The 22,432-nt window shown below is 39.0% G+C and overlaps 1 protein-coding gene across 4 annotated transcripts in view; it reads right to left on the bottom strand.

Annotated features, from left to right (window-relative positions):
• The window catches only part of LIN9 (lin-9 DREAM MuvB core complex component), an 80,048-nt gene that overhangs the window by 44,269 nt on the left and 13,347 nt on the right, over nucleotides 1–22,432 (bottom strand). For all 4 annotated transcript variants that reach the window (XM_025430663.3, XM_025430662.3, XM_025430664.3 and 1 more), the window contains 3 exons: nucleotides 10,833–10,966; nucleotides 7,239–7,364; nucleotides 3,957–4,114 (listed from right to left, as the gene is read on the bottom strand). In XM_025430663.3, the coding sequence (XP_025286448.1) occupies nucleotides 3,957–4,114; nucleotides 7,239–7,364; nucleotides 10,833–10,966 (418 nt within the window). The remainder of the gene's footprint in view (nucleotides 1–3,956; nucleotides 4,115–7,238; nucleotides 7,365–10,832; nucleotides 10,967–22,432) is intronic.

Genomic DNA, 22,432 nt, shown 5'->3' with positions numbered 1-22,432 from the left:
TTAATTTATTTATGATAATCACACACACAGAGAGAGAGAGAGGCAGAGACACAGGCAGAGGGAGAAGCAGGCTCCATGCACCGGGAGCCCGACGTGGGATTCGATCCCGGGTCTCCAGGATCGCGCCCTGGGCCAAAGGCAGGCGCCAAACCGCTGCGCCACCCAGGGATCCCTTAATTCTTTTTTTTAGACGTTAAATTCTACCCCCAACATGGGGGCTCAAATCGATGACCAAGAATCATATGCTCTTCCAACTGAGCCAGCCAAGTACCCCAGAACAGATATATATTTTTTTAAAGATTTATTTAGGAGGGGTCTGGGTTGCTCAGCCCATGAAGCATCTGCCTTTGGCTCAGGTCATGATCTCAAGGTCTTGGGATCGAGCCCCACATTGGGCTTCCTGCTGAGGAGGGAGTCTGCTTCTCCCTCTTCCTCTGCCCCTCTTCCAAGCTTCTGCTTTCTCTCTCAAATAAATAAAATCATTTTTTTTAAAGATTTCATTCATTCATTCATTCATTCATTCAGAGAGAGAGAGAGACAGGCGGAGGGAGAAGCAGGCTCCATGCAGGAAGCCCGACGTGGGACTCGATCCCAGGTCTCCAGGATCACACCCCAGGCTGCAGGCGGTGCCAAACCGCTGCTCCACCGGGGCTGCCCTCAAATAAATAAAATCTTTAAAAATATATATCAACTGACATAATTGACAGTGTTTTTCAGATTCTCTATGTTTGTACTGATTTTTTTCCCTCTTCTCAGTTCCTGGGAGAGAGGTGTTAAAATTTACCATATGATCTTCTGTATATAGCTTCCTTTAGCTGTCTCAGTTTTTGCTTTAAGTATTTTAAAGTTCTGCTATTAGGGACTTACTAATGAATGTAATTAGGATTGTTGCATTTTTCTGCTGAATTGACCATTTTATCATTATCAAATATTCCTCTCTCTCTCTGGTAATACTCCTTGTTTTGAACTCTACTTTGTCTAATGTCAATATAGCCACCTCAACAGTCTGTGGTCAGTATCTGCATGCCACATCTTTTTCACACTTTTTTTTTCTTTAAAGATTTTATTTATTTATTCATGAGAGATACACAGAGAGAGGCAATGACACAGGCAAAGGCCCCTCACAGGGAGCCGGATGCAGGACTCGATCCCAGGACTGGGATCATGCCCTGAGCCAAAGGCAGACACTAATCCACTGAGCTTCTCAGGAGTCCCTTCACACTTTTGTTTAATCTATCTGTGATTCGGGACACCTGGGTGGCTCAGCGGTTGAGCGCCTGCCTTTGGCCCAGGGCATGATCCTGGAGTCTGGGGAACAAGTCCCATGTCGGGCTCCCTGCATGGAGCCTGCTTCTCCCTCTGCCTGTGTCTCTGCCTCTCTTTCTCTCTCATGAATTAAAAAAAAAAACAAAAAAAAAAATCTATCTGTGATTATATATTTTAAGTACAATTCTTAAAGATAGCATATTGTTGGGCACTTCTTTTTTTTTTTTTTTATTCAGTCTGATAATCTCTACTTTTTCAGTATAGTGCTTGGTTCACTGACATTTAATATAATGAAAATAGGATCAGACTTGAGTCTACCATCTTGCTATTTATTTTTTATTTACTCCATGTGTTTTTTGTTTCCCTGTCCTTTCTTTCTCATCATGTTTTAACTGTTAGAATTTCAAAATTAACTTCTCTATTGGCTTTTTTAAGTATGCCTCTTAGCATTTTTTAAAAAGTAGCTCCTGGGGAGCCTGGCTGGCTCAGTTGATTAAGTGTCTGAGTCTTTTTTTTTTTTTTTTAATTTTTTTAAAAATTTTTTATTTATGATAGTCACAGAGAGAGAGAGAGAGGCAGAGACACAGGCAGAGGGAGAAGCATGCACCGGGAGCCTGACGTGGGATTCGATCCCGGGTCTCCAGGATCGCGCCCTGGGCCAAAGGCAGGCACTAAACCGCTGCGCCACCCAGGGATCCCAAGTGTCTGAGTCTTGATTGTGACTCAATCTTTTGTGAGATTGACCTCCATATCCAGCTCTGCACTGGGTGTGCAGCCTGCTAAAGATACCTTTACTCTCTCTCGCTTTAAAAAAAAGTAGGTCCTTCTACTAGTTCTCAAAGGATAACCCCACACCAACAGCATCAACATCACTTGGAACCTTGTTAAAAAATGAAAATTCTCAGGCCCTACGCCTGATCTTCTGCATCAGAAACTCAGAAGGGGGTGGGGTCTGCAATCTGTTTCATCTAGCCCTCTAGGTAATTCTGATGCACCTTGAAGGTTCTGAACCTCAATACTCTACAGATTAGAATACCCAGTCTTTACTTATTACACTCTACTCATAGTCAACATTGTATGGTCTTATAAAAAATTCAACAAGCTTACAACATGATTGTTCTATTTTACACATATTTGCCATTTTCTGGTGTTTTCTTCTTTCTGTAGATTTGCGGTTCCATCATTTCCCTTCAATCTGAAAAATATCTTTGGCATTACTTCTGGCTTTTTTTTTTTTTTTTTTTTTGGCATATTTTTTGATGTAAAGTCAGCTGCTATTCATATCAGTGTTCCTCTTATGTAGTATGTTGTTTTTCTATGACCGCTTTCCAGATTTTCTCTGTACTTTTTCTGTATGGTATCTAATTATGGGCTTTGCATACATGTGGGTTATCTGGCTTGGGTTCAGAGTATTTTGGATCTGTACCTTTTTAAAAACAAATGTGGCAAAGGAAAAAAAAATGTGGGAACATTTTATCCTTTGTCTCCCCCCGCCCCCCGGGGCCATTGTGTCTCTCCTTTCCTTTTAGGGACTCTAATTAAACATCTGTTACATTGCTTAATAATTGTCTCAGAGGTCTCTGAGGCTCTACTACAGTTTTCTCCAGTTTTTCCACCCTGTTCTCAGAGTGGGATAATTTCTATGGATATATTCTCAGATTCAATGACCCTTGCTTTGCTGTTTCCAATCTGTTTTTAAGCCCACTTAGAATTTCTTTTCAGATACTGCACTTTTCACTTCTAAATTTGTTACATCTAAATAATTCCTCTATCTACTGAGATATCCCCCCTCATTATGATTTCATTTACATTTAAATTCTTGAACATGTTTTATAACAAACATTTTGAAGCCACTGCTAATTCCAATATCTGAGCCATCTCAGCAACTAATTCTACTGATGGCTTTTTCTCGACTACAGAACTTGTGTTCATGTTTCTTCATAGGTTCAGTCATTTTGTATTGTATGTTAGACAGTATGTTGAACTTTTTCTGGTAGACAAAAAATTACTGGCAAATTTTTTTGGCCCTGCCTGCTTGCTCTTATTGTTAAGTCTGTTTCAGGTATGAACTAAATTGAGAGCATCTTTCCTCCTTAATGAGGTCCATTCTTATCTGACAGACCATAGATAAATATGTAGCAAACTAGATTTGGGCCATGGGCCATAGTTTGCTGACCCCTGCTCTAGATCAAATAAAAACATTAAAATATTGCTTTTAGAGAGCTTTAGGGGGCCCTTTCAGTATAATTACTAATTTATCTACTCACTTAACTCCTTTGTTATTTCTTGATTACATAAATTGTACTTTTTCCCAAGTAATTTAAAAAATAGACATTACAGCAGTTGAGGCATTACAGGTGGCTCAGCAGTTGAGCATCTGCCTTCAGCTGAGGACCACGATCCAGGAGTCCTGGGATCAAGTCCCGCATTGGGCTCCCCATAGGGAGCCTGCTTCTCTCTCTGCCTATGTCTCTGCTTCCCTGTGTCTCTCGTGAATAAATAAAAAATAAATCTTAAAAAAGAAAAAAAAACACCAAAAAACCAGACATCACAGATGATAAAATAATAACTTCTATAATATACTCCTATAGAACTATAGTTTACGCTTTTTAAATTTAAAAGCCATTGGTCTAGTGGTTATCTAGGTTAAAATTATAAAGCAAAATGGTAAGGAGCTTATCTTCACTTACCCGTAACTTTGGTCCCGATAACCAGAGGCAAAGGAATTTCATCTGGGAGATCTTTGAACTGGGAAACATCTGCAACTTTCCTTTGTTGCAAAAGCCTTATTTTCTGTCGTTTCTGTTTTAATGCTGATCTCTCTTCCTCAAAAAATGCAGAAGAACATCTAGAATAAATTATAAAAATCATATAAACTGATAACTATCCTATACAAAAACTTGCAATCAGGGGGTCCATGGGTGGCACAGTCGGCTGAGATCTGACTCCTGGGTTCAGCTCAGGTCATGATCCCAGAGTCATGAGACTGAGCCCCAGGTTGGGCTCCGAGCTCAGGGAGAGTCTGCAAAAGTTTTTCTCTCCCACTCCCTTTACCCACTCTGTGCTCACTCACTCTCTATCTCTCTAAAGTGAATAAATCTTAAAAAAAAAAAAAAAAAAAAAAAAACCCCAAAACTTGAAATCAAACCATCCATCTCACTGTTACTTCTTTTCCTCTCTTTCTTCAAGTAATTGTATTTAAAAATGAGTTCTTAGAAATAATAATTATCTTTAAAGTAAATTATATCTTTTTAAAAACAGGACTTTGCAAGACTTAAAGATTTATAAGCAAGTCTACATCATCCTTTCCTACAAAGCAGGAGGATTTGTCCACCATCCTCTGACAACACTGCATCTGGATCATAGGACTCCCTCTGGGACAATGTTCAATTACAATATTCTATTCAGAAGAACATGATATTTTCCCTGTGACCCCATGAGCACACCAATATAGAACTAAAGATGAGGCTTACCACTGTGTAAATGTTTAATCATACTTCCTGCCTTGAAGCATAAATACCGAATTTACTCTTATCTTTAGGGACTGTTTTACTTCTATTTTCAAATACTGGGATGAATCAAAGTAACTTAAATATAGCTTTCGTGTCACAAAATATATATCCATAAAACAATCATCACAGACAAGATAATGAACATTTGAAGACATCAATCACTCCACAAAGTTTCCTTGTGGCATTTTATTATCCCTCCTTCGCATCCCTCCCATTTCTGTACCCCTACTTCTCAAGCAATTGCTGAAGTGCTCTCAGTCATTATAGTTTCTACCTTTTAAAATCTTATACAAAATAAATAAATAAATAAAAATAAAATCTTATACAAATGAAATCATGTAGAATGAACTCTTTTGTCAGGCTTCTTTCACTCAGCAGAATTATTCCAAGATTAATCTGTGTTGTTACATGTACCAATGGTTCATTCTTTTTATTGGAGAACAGTATCCATTTCTATGAATGGCCACCGTTTACCCATTCACCTACTGGTGGACATTTGTATTATTTTCAGTTTGGCGCTATTACAACAAAGTTGATATGAACATTTATGTGTATAGGTTTGGTTTTTTTTTAAGATTTTATTTATTTGTTCACGAGAGACAGAGAGAGAGGGAGAGAGAGAGAGAGAGAGAGAGAGAGGCAGACACATAGGCAGAGGGAAAAGCAGACTCCATGCAGGGAACCTGATGTGGGACTCGATTCTGGGACTCCAGGATCATGCCTGAGCCGAAGACAGACAGACACTTAGCTGCTGAGCCACCCAGGTGTCCCTGTGTATAGGTTTTTGTATAAATATAGGCTTTCATTTCTCTTAACTAAATACCTAAGAGTGGAATGGCGGGGTCGTATGGTCAGTGTATGTTTAACCCTTTTAAGAAACCAAAGAAGCCAGGGATGTCTGGGTGGCTATGTTAGAAAGCAAGATAACACTACAAAGGGAAAAGTCATTTCACATGAAAAGTAATTTTCAGAAAATAACATATTGGAGAGATTCACTTGATTTTTCTTTCTGGGGTTTTTCTGTTTTTGTTTTTAGATAGAATGCGTTTTTGTTTTACTGAGGTATAATAGATATATAAGACACTATGTAACCTTCAGGTGTACAAGAGAATGATTCAATATTTGTATATATTGTGAAATGATCACCACACTAAGTCTAGTTAACATCTGTCACCATATATAGTTACAATTTTTTTTTCTTGTGATAAGAACTTTTAAGATCTACCGTCAGCAACTTTAAAATATGCTTTACAGCCACTTGGGTGGCTCAGTTAAGCATCTGCCTTTGGCTCAGGTCATGATCTCGGGGTCCTGGGATCGAGCCCCACATCAGACTCCCTGTTCAGTGGGGAGCCTGCTTCTCCCTCTCCCTCTCCCCACCCTTCACTCATGCTCTCTCACAGTCTAATAAATAAATAAAATCTTTTTTTAAAAAAAGCTTTACAATACTATTAACTATAGTCATCACACTATACATTACATTCCATGACTCATAACTGCAAGGTTCTATCTTTTGATCCCCTTCACCCATCTCACCCTACCCCTTTGTCTTGTTTTTATATAAAGTAAAATATGTAAGAAGGCTTTTGCGGTGATAGATGGTTTCTAAAAAGATAACAATGTATTAGTATACCCCGAGAGCTTCATTAAATATAGTGTACTCCTAAAAAACAAGGATGTGACCACTCAGGTCCACTTATGCATGGATTTTATTTTTTAATATAGTATGGTACTATAAATGTATCTTCCGTTCTTATGATTTTCTTAATACCATTTTCTTTTCTCCAGCTTATTTTATTGTAAGAACACAGTAATATATATGTGTTATTGACTGTTTATATTATCAGTAAGATTTCCAGTCAATAGTAAACTACTAGTAGTTAGGTTTTGGGGGGAGTCAAAAGTTATATGAAGATTTGACTGTGCAGGGTCGGCATCCCTAACCTCCATATTGTTAAAGGATCAAATATATTTTCTAGTGTATTCTTAAATATTTTTTGGAACATAGTGGGGCATAGAGAATGTAAGAAAATTATGTTCGAATCCTATAATTTGAAAAATGAAACTGTATTTAATTTTAAGATGCATCGATATAAAAAGCACCTATATTAAAGCTAGTTATGGGATCCCTGGGTGGCGCAGCGGTTTGGCGCCTGCCTTTGGCCTAGGGCGCGATCCTGGAGACCCAGGATCGAATCCCACATCGGGCTCCCAGTGCATGGAGCCTGCTTCTCCCTCTGCCTGTGTCTCTGCCTCTCTCTCTCTCTCTCTCTCTCTGTGACTATCATAAATAAATAAAAATTAAAAAAAAAAAAAGCTAGTTATCAGGATATATTTAAAATATAATGATTCTGAAAAGTTATGTTTCAGGACTAGTCTTTGCAAAGATGAAAAGTAATCAATGTGGTAATTATACTACCAACTAACTTACTGGTTTATTTTAAATAAAAATATTTTTACCTCCGTGGTTTTCCCATAAGTCGCCTGATTTTTCCCCATTCTACTCTTGTTAACTTTCTTGTTTTTAAATTAGGAAAAGATTCCTTCAGACATACACAGAAGTCATTATCACCTTCAAAGAGTGGTCTGTAAGACAGAAATGGTAATTTAGTGGTTAATCACAATTATTTCAGAGGCATAAATTCAAAATATGCTTTACAATTTTCAACATTATACTAATCCTCAAATGCATCTTTCACTTCTACCCAGGACATATACAAAATTGGCACAATTTCAAACTGTTAAAACTAAAAGTGGCATTTGTGAAACAATTAATGTATACAATTTACTCAAGAAATGTCTGTGCTGGAGATTCCAGGAGACTCTGATTTTTGCTAAATCTCACATATGAGTATCCTAGTATATCTTGGCACTGTCATTACATCCAGTGAGGATGAACAATGTTAGCTACAAAGTATCTTTGTCCCAAAGGTAATACCAACAGCAAGGAGTCCTCTTTGAGATTAAGTAAATTTTAGAAAAATAGGGACTCTAGAGGGTTATATCAGTTCTTGGGAATTCTAGAACTCAGATCACACCAAGATACCCTGAAAGCCTCATAAACTATGGAAAAATCAGTGGACGAAAATAAAACAATTTCAGGGGGGCATGGCTGGGTCAGTACGTAGAGCATGTGACTCTTGATTTTGGGACTGTAAATCTGAGCCTCACGTTGGATACAGAGATTAGACTTCAATAAGGTCTTTTAAAAAGAAATTAGGGGGATACCTGGGTGGCTCAGCAGTTTAGTGCCTGCCTTCGGCCCAGGGCGTGATCCCTGAGTCCCGGGATCGAATCCCACATCGGGCTCCTTGCATGGAGCCTGTTTCTCCCTCTGCCTATGTCTCTGCCTCTCTCTCTCTCTGTGTCTCTCATGAATAAATAAATAAAATCTTTTTTTTTTTAATTTAATTTTTATTTATGATAGTCACAGAGAGAGAGATTGAGGCAGAGACACAGGCAGAAGGAGAAGCAGGCTCCATGCACCGGGAGCCCGATGTGGGACTCGATCCCGGGTCTCCAGGATCGCGCCCTGGGCCAAAGGCAGGCGCTAAACCGTTGTGCCACCCAGGGATCCCCAAATAAATAAAATCTTATAAAATCAAATCAATTAGGGCAGCCCTGGTGGCGCAGCGGTTTGGCGCCGCCTGCAGCCTGGGGCGTGATCTTGGAGACCCGGGATCGAGTCCCACATCAGGCTCCCTGCATGGAGCCTGCTTCTCCCTCTGCCTGTGTCTCTGCCTCTCTCTCTCTGTGTCTATGAGTAAATAAATAAAATCTAAAAAAAAAAAAAAAAAAAAAAAAAAATCAAATCAATTAAATTAAATTAAATTAAAATAAATAAATAAATAAATAAATAATAAAATAAATAAATAAGAAATAAATAAAATAAAGAAATGAAATGAAATGAAATGAAATGAAATGAAATGAAATGAAATGAAATGAAATGAAATGAAATGAAATGAAATTAGGGGGCAGCCCGGGTGGCTCAGCAGTTTAGTGCTGCCTTTAGCCCAGGGTGTGGTCCTGGAGACCCAGGATCGAGTCCCACGTCAGGTTTCCTGCATGGAGCCTGCTTCTCCCTCTGTGTCTTTGCCTCTCTCTCTCTGTCTCTCTCATGAATAAATAAATAAAATCTTAAAAAAAAAAAAAAGAAATTAGGGGTGCCTGGGTGGCTCAGTTGGTTAAGCATCTGCCTTTAGCTCAGGTCATGGTCTCAGGATTGGGATCAAACCCCACATCGGGCTCCCTGCTCAGCAGAGAGCCTGCTTCTCTCTCCCTCTTCCTCTGCTGCTCCCCATGCTGTGCTTTCTCTCTGTCAAATAAAGAAATAAAACCTTAAATAATAATAATAAAATAAATTTACAATTTTGGGGCATCTGGGTGGCTTGGTGAAGCATCTGCCTTTGCTCGGGTCACGATCCCAGGGGTCCTGGGATTGAGCCCCACATCGGGCTCCCTGCTCAGTGAGGAGTCTGCTTCTCTCTCTCCTTCTGCCTGCTGCTCCCCCTGCTTGTTTTCTTCTGTGTCAAATAAAATTAATAAAGCTTTAAAAAAAATTAAAAATTTTAGGGCAGCCCGGGTGGCTCAGCGGTTTAGTGCTGCCTTTGGCCCTGGGCGTGATCCTGGAGACCCGGGATCGAGTCCCACATTGGGCTCCCTGGGTGGAGCCTGCTTCTCCCTCTGCCTGTGTCTCTGCCTCTTTCTTTGTGTCTCTCATGAATAAATAAATAAAATCTTTTACAAATTAATTAAAAATTTAAAACACAAAATAAAACAATTTCATTCATGAGTTTAGGAAACCAGGAACCAGTCTCAGCAATCAATGACACATGAAGGTCTTGGGTTCAAATACATTCGGACAGCCCCGGTGGCCCAGCGGGTTTAGTGCTGCCTTCAGCCCAGGGTGTGATCCTGGAGACCCAGGGTAGAGTCCCACGTCAGGCTCCCTGCATGGAGCCTGCTTCTCCCTCTGCCTGTGTCTCTGCCTCTCTCTCTCTCTGTGTCTCTCATGAATAAATAAATAAAATCTTAAAAAAAAAATACAAACATTCACGAGATTCCCTGTAGCATAGGTAACTGGTTTAAAAACCAGGAAAGGGAAGTAAAGACAAGGAACCAGCAAAGCAAGCATCAGTGACTAGCATGGATTCAATTAAATTAAGATGCATAAGAAATTTAAATTTTTCTCAGTAAATACTGCTGTTGAATAATTGGATTTCACCCAAATCTCTTACTATGTTCTGTTTAAACATTTACGTATAATTAAAGTATATAAATGTTATGTCTGAAATAGAAAGACTATCCTAGAGGCGTCTGGGAGGCTCAGCTCAGTAGGTTAAGTGTCTGCCTTCAGCTCAGGTCATGATCCCAGGCTCCTGGAATCAAGCCCTACGTCAGGCTCCCTGCCTAGAGCGGAGTCTGCTTCCCCCTTTCCCTTTGCCCCTCTCCCTGCTCATACTTCCTGTCTCTAAAATAAATAAAAGTCTTTAAAAAAAAAAAAAAGAAAAAACATATCTCGTTCATTACAAATAAAGGAGTTTTGTTCTAGGGTATCTCCATTCCACAGTCTTTGTAAATTATAATATAGGTTATACTTTCATAAAAATGTATAACAAAAAAAAAGTATAACTTCTCCAAAGCGGGGAAGGGGAAAAGAAAGCTATGAGGAATGGAAATGGATCAAAGAAGAATGAAGAATAAAAAAAAAAAAGAAATTGGGCAGCCCCAGTGGCGCAGCGGTTTAGCGCCGCCTGCAGCCCAGGGCGTGATCCTGGAGATGCTGGATTGAGTCCTACGTCAGGCTCTCTGTATGGAGCCTGCTTCTCCCTCTGCCTGTGTCTCTGCCTCTCTCTCTCTCTCTCTCTGCATCTCTATGAATAAATAAATAAAATCTTTAAAAAAAAATCTTGCTGCTAAAAAAAAAAAAAAAAGGAAAAATTAAGGGAAAAGAAGAATCAAAACAGGCCTACAGAAAAGAATATAGCTTGTAACGTTTGAAAAACTTAAATTTCTGGTTCAAGTGATACCCATGATGTAAGCCATGATACATACTTATCTATATTTGAGTAGAACCATTCGTATATGCACCATTTATGTGCTTTGGGAAGCTTCAGTAGGTTACGTAATCGAAAACCAATCTTCTGTGAGGCTTTCTTATCTGGTGTAGACATTGTTGCTGTAAATTTCTATACAATAAAAAAAGAGATTAATTACAGGTCCAGCAAGTAAAAATGAACATCTGTAGCATTTGTAAAAAGGTACATTATGGTTAAGTACTCAAAAAAGACTCAACAACATAAGTTTTTTTTCATATTACTTAACAAAATAAACATTCTGATTATTTCTTACAAAGTTAAAGCCTCCAGTTTCTTAACATATTCTGACAAGGAAAGTGATATCATTTGCCCCCACCATGTTTGTACTGTGGTACAATTTCAATTTAGGTATGTAGGGAGAAGAGAATTGTGAAAGAGAGACAGAGAAAAGGCAAGCAAACAGCAGCACTAGGCCCAGAAAGTTTCACCAGTGAATTCTGTATCAAATCACAGCACCAATGCTATTAAAATGTTTCAACTCATTTACATATAAGTGGATGGAACTAGAGAGTATTATGCTGAGTAAAATAGGTCAATCAGAAAAAGACAATTATATGGTATCACTCATATGTGGAATATAAGGAACAGGGCAGAGGACCTTAGGGGAAGAGAGGGAAAACTGAATAAGAAGTAATCATAGAGGGAGACAAACTATGAGAGACTCTTAACTCTAGGAAACAAACTGAGGGTCGCTGAAGGGTAGGTGAGTGGGGGGACGGGGTAACTGGGTGATGGGCATTAAGGAGGGCACATGATATGATAAGCACTGGGTGTTACATGCAACTGATAAATTATTGAACACTACATCTGAAACTAATGATGTACTTACTATAAATTGGTTAATTGAATTTAAATTAAAAAAAAGAAATGAAAATAAAATGCTTCAGTTCAATCAAGAAAAAAAGAGCTTCCCAACTATTTTATTTATTTATTTTAATTTATAATATTTTATTTATTTATTCAAGAGAGAGAGAGGCAGAAACACAGACAGAGGGAGAAGCAGGCTCCTCACAGAGAGCCTGATACCAACTATTTTTATAAAGGCAGCATAAATAGGTAAAATTTACCAAAGTACAATAAAAGGAAATCTCAAAAAATATCATGTACTTTATTATTATTTTTTAGGATTTTATTTATTTGAAAGACAAACAGAGAGGGATGTTTGGGTGGCTCAGTGGTTGAGCATCTGCCTTTGGCCCAGGGCGTGATCCTGGAGTCCCAGGATCAAGTCCCACATCGCCTGCATGGAGCCTGCTTCTCTCTCTGCCTATATCTCTGCCTGTCTCTCTCTGTGCCTCTCATGAATAAATGAATAAAGTCTTAAAAAAAAAATGAAAGGAAGGAAGGAAGGAAAGAAGGAAGGAAGGAAGGAAGGAGCGAGCCCATGAGTGGGGAAGTAGCAGAGAGAGAACCAGACTCCCCGCTGAGCATGGAAACCAATGTGGGGCTCATATCCAGGACCCCAAGATCATGATCTGAGCTAGAGTCAGACACTTAACTGACTGAGCCATCCAGGTGCCCCTGCATGAATTTTTTAAATTCTTGGAAAGATATTCCATTCTCATAGATTGGAAGAATACTGTAAAAATATCCATATTATCTAAAACAATCTAAAATTCAATGCAATCCCTATGAAAATTCCAATGGCATTTTTCACAGAAGTAAAACAATCGTAAAATTTGTACGGCATCAAAGAAGATCCTGAATAGCCAAAGCAATCTTGAGAAAGAAGAACAAAAGTAGTGGCATCAAATTCCCTAACTCAAAAAAAAAAAAAAAAAAAAAAATCCCTAATTCCAAACTATATTATAAGCTATAGTAATCAAAACAGTATCTTAATGGCATAAAAACAAGTATACAGGGGATCCCTGGGTGGCTCAACGATTTGGCATCTGCCTTTGGCCCAGGGCAGGATCCTGGAGTCCCGGATCGAGTCCCGCATCGGGCTCCCTGCATGGAGCCCGCTTCCCCCTCTGCCTGTATCTCTGCCTCTCTCTCTCTCTCTGAATGAACAAATAAATAAATCTTTAAAAAAAAAAAAAAAAAAAAGAATATACAACGGAGAAAGGACAGTCTCTTTGATAAATGGTGCTGGGAACACTGGATAGCCATATGCAAAAGAATCAAACTGGACCACTGTCTTACACCATACACTAACACTAGCTCAAAATAGATTAAAAACTTGGGGCACCTACATGGCTCAGTGGGCTAAGCATCCAACTCTTGATTTTTGGCTCAGGTTATGATCTCAAGGTCATGAGATCGAGTGTCACATCAGGCTCCACACTTGGTGCAGAGCCTGCTTAATATTCTCTTTCCCTCCGCCCCTCCCCCTCTCTAATAAAATAATAATAAAAAATAGATTAAATGCTTGAATGTAAGACCTGAAACCATAAAAGTTCTAGGAAAAAATGTAAGTGGTGAGGTAGACACTGGTCTTGGTGATGATTTTTTTGAATTTGACACCAGAGGCAAAGGCATCAAAAATAAAAATTAACAAGTGGAGCTCCATCAAACTAAAAATCTTCTGCATAGCAAAGGAAACCATCAACAAGAGGAAAAAGAGATCTACAGAACTAGTGAAAATATTTGCAAGTTGTATATTTCATAAAGAGTTAATATTCAAAAAAAAAAAAAAAGAGTTAATATTCAAACTGTATAAAAACTCATGCAACTCCATAGCAAAAAAAACAATCCTGGGTGGCTCAGTGGTTGAGCACCCGCCTTTGACCCAGGGTGTTATCCTGGAATCCCAGAATCAAGTCCCACATCTGGCTCCCTGCATGGAGCCTGCTTCTCTCTCTGCCTATGTCTCTGCCTCTCTCTCTCTCTCTGTGTGTCTCATGAATAAATAAATAAAATCTTTAAAAACAAAAACCAAATCCAATTAAAAAATGGGCAGAGGGTCTGAAGAGACACCTTCCCAAAGACATCCAGATGGCCAACAGGTGCATGAAAAGATACTCAACATCACTTATCATCAGGGAAATGCAAATTCACAGTGGGATATCACCTCATACCTATCAGAACAACTAGAGTCAAAAAGATAAGAAATAATAAGTGTTGGTGAAAATGTGGAAAAAAGGGAACTCTCCTGCACTGTTGGTGGGAATGCAAACTAGTGCAGCCACTGTGAACAACAATAAGGAGGTTCCTCAAAAAAATTAAAACTAAAACTTATGATTCAATAATTCCAATGCTGGGTTATTTATCCGAAGCAAACAAAAACCCTAACTTGAAAAAAATATCTGCACCCCATGCTCTGTGCAGTATTATTTATAATAGCCAAGACATGGAAGCAACCTAAGTGTTCATCACTGGATGAAGAAATAAAGAAAATGTGGTACACACACACACACACACACACACACACACACTGGAATATTATTCAGCTATAAAAACAGAATGAAACCTTGCCATTTGCAGTAACATGGATGGGCCTTGAGGGCATTATGCTAAGTGAACTAAGAGAGAGACAAACACCAGGTGATCTCACTTATATGTGAAATCTAAAAAACTTCCCCTGAAAAACAAAACAAACAAAAACCCAAAAAAACCAACAACAACAACACACATACACAAACTTAATTCATAAATACAAAGAGCAGACTGGTGGTTGCTAGGTAATGGGGTGAAAGGGGTGAAAAGGCACAAACTCAGTTTTAAAATCAGTAGGTTACGTGGATGGAACTGGAGGGTATTATGCTGAGTGAAGTAAGTCAGTCGGAGAAGGACAAACATTATATGTTCTCATTCATTTGGGGAATATAAATAATAGTGAAAGGGAATATAAGGGAAGGGAGAAGAAATGTGTGGGAAATATCAGAAAGGGAGACAGAACGTAAAGACTGCTAACTCTGGGAAACGAACTAGGGGTGGTAGAAGGGGAGGAGGGCGGGGGGTGGGAGTGAATGGGTGACGGGCACTGGGGGTTATTCTGTATGTTAGTAAATTGAACACCAATAAAAAATAAATTAAAAATAAATAAATAAATAAATAAATAAATAAATAAATAAAATCAGTAGGTTAAAAAAATTAATAAAATAAAATCAGTAGGTTAGGGAGATGTAATGTACAGCATGGTGACTATAGTATATATTACAGAGTTAAAAGTCACTAACAGAATAGATTTTAAAAGTTCTTATCACAAGAAAAAAAATTATAACTGTGCTGACAGATGTTAACTCAACATAGTGATCATTTCACTACATACACAAATATCAAATCTGTTGTGTACCTGAAACATACAATGTTATGTCAATGTTGTCTCAATTTATTTTTTAAAAAGATTATTTATGTATTTATTTGAGAGAGAGAGAGAGTGTGTGCACGAGGCGGGGGGGGGGGGGGGGGGGGGGGGAGGGCAGAGGAAGAAGCAGACTTCAGGCTGAAGAGGGAGCCTGATGCGGGACTCAATCCCAGGACTCTGAGATCATGACCTAAGCCAAATGCAGGTCAACAACAACAACAAAAAAAAGGTCAACAAAACTGACAAGGCTTTTAGCTCTACTGACCAAGAAAACAAAAACAGATGGATACTTTCTTAACCTGTAAAATTTATTTCTCCTCATTCCAATCCAAAAGTCATGATCACATTCAATGTTAAGATACAAAAGACAGAGGCGCCTGGGTGGCTTAGTCAGTGAAGCATCTGCCTTTGTCTCAGGTTATGATCCAAAACACTGTCATTAGAGGAAGAAGATCACTACTTGACAATCACTACTATTTTTTAACTAATAATTGTAAAGGAGAAGATAAAAGCCATTATTTGCAAGTGATAAGACTGTCCTAGAAAACTCAAGAAAACAACTATAATCATTTAAAATAGTAAGAGAATTTAATAAAGTGGGCAAATACAAGGCTGACATATAAAAATCAGTATCTTAAAAAAAATCATGGAAACAGTGAAAAAAAAATCATTACTTTTCTCTATATAAGGGAGAATTAGTTAGATAATAAAACAGATGAAGGGATGCCTGGGTGACTCAGTGGTTGGGCGTCTGCCTTCAGCTCAGGGAGTGACCCTGGGGTCCCGGGATCAGGTCCCGCATCGGGCTCCCTACATGGAGCCTGTTTCTCGCTCTGCCTGTGTCTCTGCCTCTCTCTTTCTGTGTCTCTCATGATAAATAAAAACTTTCAAAAAAAAAAAAAAAAAGCAGAAGAAATATCCTGTTTATGAAAGCAAAAATGACAAGCACAAAAGTATTAAACACCCAGGAATACACTAAACAAATGTGCAAGATCAACATGGAAAAACATTTTATTTTATTTATTTATTTATTTTTTTTTTGGAAAAATATTTTAGTCTACAGAGGGACACTGAGGCTTGAATAAGTGGAACTAGGGAATGCTTGGGTGGGCTTTGTAGATCAGCAATAGGGGTTTAGATTTTTATTCTAAATATGAGGGAAAATCCTTAGACAGTTTTTTTTTTTTATTTTATTTATTTATTCATGAGAGACAGAGAGAGAGGCAGAGGGAGAAGCAGGCTCCATGCAAGGAGCCTGATGTGGGACTCAATCCCGGGACTCCAGGATCATGCCCTGAGCCAAAGGCAGACGCTCAACCACTGACCCACCCAGGCATCCATCCTTGGATAGTTTTTTTTTTTTTTAAGATTGTATTTATTTATTCATGAGAGACACAGAGAAGAGGCAGAGACACAGGCAGAGGGAGAAGCAGGCTCCACGCAGGGAGCCCGACATGGGACTCGATCCCGGGTCTCCAGGATCATGCCCTGGGCTGAAGGTGGCGCTAAACCGCTGAGCCATCTGGGCTGCCCTCCTTGCATAGTTTTAAGCAAGGTAGTGGTGTGATTTGATTTTAAAACACCACTCTGGGGCGCCTGGGTGGCTCAGTGGTTGAGTGTCTGCCTTTGGCTGAGGTCATGATCCCAAGGTCCTGGGATCGAGTCCCACAACAGGCTCCCTCTGGTGAACCTGCCTCTCCCTGTGCCTGTGTCTCTGCCTCTCTCTGTGTGTCTCTCCATGAATAAATAAAAATCTTTAAAAATAAATAAATAAATAACTACATACATACATAAATAAATAATAAAAACACCACTCTGCTAGAAGAAAACATATAAAAATCTTTGTGACCTTGAGTTAGGCATAGATTTCTTAGCTAAAGCACACAAAAGCTTGATCCATAAAAGAAAATATGGACTTCATTAAAATTAAGAATTTCTACTCTCAGGTTGCCTGGGTAGCTCAGTGGTTGAGTATCTGCCTTTGGCTCAGGTCATGATTCCAGGGTCCTTGGACTGAGCCCCACATGGGGCTCCCTGCTTCTCACTCTGCCTCTGTCTCTGCCTCTCTGTGTCTCTCATGAATAAATAAATAAAATCTTAAAAAAAAAATAAGTGAAATTAAAACCAGTTCTTGGACAGAGAATTTCAATGCTACAAATATGTCACATAGCATAAATTAATTCATAATAGTACAATACCAAGAAAAATCCCAACAGGATTTTTTTCCTAGTCAAGTTGATTCGAGAGTGTTCCTACGGAGAAAGTATCCTAAAAAAGAATATGTAATAATGACTCACCAGATATTAACACTACATAAAGACACATTAAGACAATCTGACACTAGCACATACAGAGACATACTAGATACAGATAAATACAAAGATCAGAAATAATCCCAAATATATAAAGGAATTTAGCTGTGATGCAGATGGATTACTTCCTCAGTGTTATTAGCACAACTAAGTAGTCCTCTGGAAAAAAAACAAGGTTGCAGATTTACCTCATCTTTTACTCCAAAATAAATCCAGATGGATTGAAAATTTAAGGATTAATAAAAAATGAAATAAATGAGTGAATTTAAAAGGTATAATTTTATTTTTTTAAAGATTTTATTTATTTATTCATGACAGACACACACACACACACACACACACACACACACACACACAGGCAGAGACACAGGCAGAGGGAGAAGCAGGCTCCATGCAGGGAGCCCGACACGGGACTCGATCCTGGGCCCCCAGGATCAGGCCCTGGGCTGAAGGCGGCACTAAACCACTGAGCCACCGGGCTGCCCAAAAGATATAATTTTAGACCAGAGAAGATCTTTCTAAGTATAAACCCAGAAAGACACGAAGGAAAACACAGTTATATTTGACCTTTACATTTTTTTTTCAATCCTGCATGTCTGTAGAAAAATTTAAAAAGTCAAAAGACCCTTTGGCCCAGGGCGGGATCCTGGAGACCCGGGATCGAATCCCACATCGGGCTCCTGGTGCATGGAGCCTGCTTCTCCCTCTGCCTCTGTCTCTGCCTCTCTCTCTCTCTCTCTGTGTGCCTATCATAAATAAATAAAAAATTAAAAAAAAAAAAAAAAAAAGTCAAAAGACAAACTACAAACTGAAAAAAAAATTACAACCAATATAAACAGCCAAAGGGCTAATATTAATATATACAAAATGCTTACAAACGAATTAGAAAATAGGGACAAAAGACAAACAGTTTATGGGAAAGAATTTTTTTTTTAAGACTTCTATTTATTTACTCATAAGAGACACTGAGAGAAAGGTAGGCTCCATGCAGGGAGCCCAATGTGGGACTCAATCCCGGGCCCCCAGGATCAGGCCCTGGGCTGAAGGCAGGCACTTAACCACTGAGCCACCCAGGCATCCCAAGAAATTGTTTTTAAACATATGCGAAGGGCAGTCCCAGTGGCTCAGCGGTTTAGTGCTGCCTTTAGCCTGGGGTGTGATCCTGGAGACCTGGGATCGAGTTCCACATCCGGCTCCCTGCATGGAGCCTGCTTCTCCCTCTGTGTCTGCTTCTCTCTCTGTGTGTATGTGTGTGTGTGTGTCTGTCATGAGTAAATAAAAAATCTCAAAAAAAAAAAAAAAAAACCATGTGAAAAGTACCTCAACATCACTCATAGATGAAATGCCACCTAGAATCAGGGAGATGCTATTATCAGATCGGCAACAACTCAGATGTTTGTTTATATACTGAGCTGGCAGGCATTTGGGGAAACAGGTACTATGATATATTGTTGGCAGAAAGTATAAACCAGTACAATGTCCTTGGAGAATAATTTAGTACTACTTCAGACTGTTTAAATGTGCATATCCTATGATCCAGCAATTCTACATTTCAGGCATCCATCCTTGAAAAAACACTTGCAAATTTATACAAACATGCTTGGTTGGGGTATTCGCTATAACACTGTCTGTAATAGTAAAACCTTAGAAACCACTTAAATGCCCATAAATAGGAGAATGTATAAACTACGGTATCATAAGACTGCATAATATATAACAGGAAAAAGAAACAAAAGATTGAAGTCTGCCTATCTGTTATCAAACTAAATCAATCAGCACAGCCAAATCTCAAAACCAGATTTTTAAATGAAAAACTGAATTACAGAATGATGCATGACATATGATCATGAAAATATTATAATTTTAAAACTACAAACATTAAAAACTACCATGAGAAAAAAACTACCATGTATTTTCTATGAACACACATATAAACTTTTAAGAAAGGTCTATAAAGATCTAAAAGTCTGGGCAGCCCGGGTGACAGCGTTTTAGCGCCACCTTCGGCCCAGGGCGTGATCCTGGAGTCCCGGGATCAAGTCCCGTCGGGCTCCCTGCATGGGGCCTGCTTCTCCCTCTGCCTGTGTCTCTGCCCCTCTCTCTCTCTATGTCTCTCATGAATAAATAAATAAAATCTTAAAAAAAAAAAGATCAAAAGGCTAATCAAACTAATTCCAGTGGTTACCAGTTAATGATGTAGATCTGGAGAATTAGTATAGGTAAATAATTTTTTATTATCAAAAGCCTTTAGCTTTGGAAAAATTGTAAATTTATAGGAAAGTGGCAAAGATAGTACTGAGTTCTAATATGCCTTTCACCCAGCTTTCCCTAGCGTGAACATCTTACATAAACATGGTGTGTCAAAATTAAGAAACTAACACTGTACAATACTATCAACTAAACTACAGATCTCATGTAGATTTCTTCAGTTTTTCCATTAATGTGCTTTTTCTGTCCCAGAATCCAATTCAGGATAGCATACTGTACTTTGAAAAATTAACTTTTTAATGTAAAAAAATTTTTTTTGTGGCACACCCAGGTGGCTCAGCGGTTGAGTGTCTGCCTTTGGCTCAGGGTGTGATCCCGGAGTCCCAGGATTGAGCCCCACATCGGGCTTCATGCATGGAGCCTGCTTCTCCCTCTGCCTGTGTCTCTGCCTCTCTCTTTCTCTGTGTCTCTCATGAATAAATAAATAAAATCTTTAAAAAAATTGTTTTTCTGTATTCTAGGAGTGGTTTAGAATAACAACCAAATAACCAAATTATCATAAAACACTATTATCAGAAATAGTGTCATTTTTCTATTGAGTTATTGACCCAGATTTTATTTCAATAAGGTATTGGTGACTCCCTGGCTATAAAACCATTAAAGATCCCCTGTTAGTGGAAGTATCAATTACTACAACTTCCATGAACATTTAGTAGCATCTTCCAAAGTTTAAATGTAAATATCCCAGCTGTAGCAACCACCCTTGTAGGGTAGTTTTTTTTTTTTTTTTTTTTTATTCATGAGTGACAGAGAGAGAGAGGCAGAGACACAGGCAGAGGGAGAAGCAGGCTCCATGCAGGGAGCCGGATGTGGGACTCGATCCCAGGTCTCTAGGATCACACCCTGGGCTGAAGGCAGGCACCAAACCACTGAGCCACCCAGGCTGCCCTTTGTAGGGTAGTTTTAACAGAGAGAAAACAGAGTCACTGGTACAGGGTTTTCTGGGGGGTGATGAAAATGTCCTAAAATTGCTTACAAACTCTGTACGTATATTAAAACACTGAATAGTATGCTTTAAATGGTTGAAACGTATGGTATGTGAATCCTATCTCAATAAAGCTGTTAGGGGACGCCTGATTGGCTCGGTGGGTTGGGCATGTGACTCTTGGTTTCGGCTGGGGTCAAGATCTCAGGGTGGGAAGATCGAGGCCCCCATCAGGCTCGAGCTAGCAGGGAGTCTGTTTCCCCTTTCCCTCTGCCTCTACCCCTCCCCCTGCTCGCTTGCTCTAAAATAAATAAATAAATCTTGAAAATTAATAAATAAAAATAAAGCTATTAGGACAACACAAAAAAGGAGGTCCTGGAGACAGGCTGCCGGCCATTCGCCTCTTAGCCTTCGCTTGCAATCTTTGGGATCGGGAGCAGGATACTTCACCATGTCTGTTTCCTCAGCTGAAAAACGGGAAATAAGGCAGTAGCCTAGGTCATCAGGGTTGTTGAAGACTAAATCAAAGCCATGTATATGCGGGGCTTAAAACAGAGCCTGGTACACACTAAGTACTCAGTCAAATTTGGTTTTTACAACTAGTTAGTTCCAGACAGGGCTCCTTAAAGAAACCCACAAATGAACAGATTCAAGATTCAGATCAGAAGGGGAAGGGAACAAGCCACACCACATAAATCAAAGTGGATAGAAATAGGAAAGTTACAAGAAAAGAGAAAACTCACAGGATATAAAACCTTCTCACATATCTGAAGCAGTCTTGTATCATGTTTGTCTTACTTATGCCTGCCTGCTCTGTGTGGCTCAGAAATAGAAAGCACTCAGTAAACTACCTCTGGAAGGAATGATGTACCTGGGGGAAGGAGAGTGCACAGAGATGGGGCAAGATGGTTTCAGAGTCATAAAGACCTGTTTTCTGTCAGTTTGAAAATTTTCCTAATAAATAGTTGGAGAGGAAAAAAATCTTAAAAAAAAAATCACTATTTGAAACTTTAAAATCTAAACAAAGTTAAGGCATCTAAATTATTCTAATAACACAGCTCTTCTAAAGTCAATACAGAAATAAGTGTTATTCATTTAACTGTTGTTAAATATTGCTGGTCATGCCTTTATTTTATTTGGTGCCAAATCCTGATAGAGAAAAATCACCCCTACTATGATCCCTCCTATGGATAATTTTATACCACTTTTAGAAACAAATGAAAGGGAAGAAAGTGGGCAGCCTGGGTGGCTCAGCGGTTTAGCGCTGCCTTTAGCACAGGGCGTGATCCTGGAGACCTGGGATCGAGTCCCATGTCAGGCTCCCTACATGGAGCCTGTTTCTCCCTCTGCCGTGTCTCTGCCTCTCTCTCTCTCTCTGCATGTGTGTGTCATAAATAAATAAAATCTTAAAAAAAAAAAAAAAAAAAGAAGAAAGGGAAGAAGGCAATAATTACATCAGAGATTATCAATTTGACAAGTGGGATCCCTGGGTGGCTCAGCGGTTTAGTGCCTGCCTTCGGCCCAGGGGGTGATCCTGGAGACCCGGGATCGAATCCCACATCGGGTTCCCTGCATGGAGCCTGCTTCTCCCTCTGCCTGTGTCTCTGCCTCTCTTTCTCTATCTCTCATGAATACATAAGTAAAATCTTTTAAATAAATAAATAAATAAATAAATAAATAAATAAATAAATAAATAAATAAATAAATTTGACAAGAGAAAAATTACATTATTTTTAAAAATAGTATTTTCCTTACATAATTTTTATTCTTCTCTTTGATTCTCACGTGTCCACTATTATTTT

This window comes from Canis lupus, chromosome 7, assembly GCF_003254725.2.
Source record: "Canis lupus dingo isolate Sandy chromosome 7, ASM325472v2, whole genome shotgun sequence".
Taxonomy (NCBI): domain Eukaryota; kingdom Metazoa; phylum Chordata; class Mammalia; order Carnivora; family Canidae; genus Canis; species Canis lupus.
The sequence above is the reverse complement of the archived record's forward strand: the minus strand, read 5'-3'. Positions and strand labels throughout refer to the sequence as shown.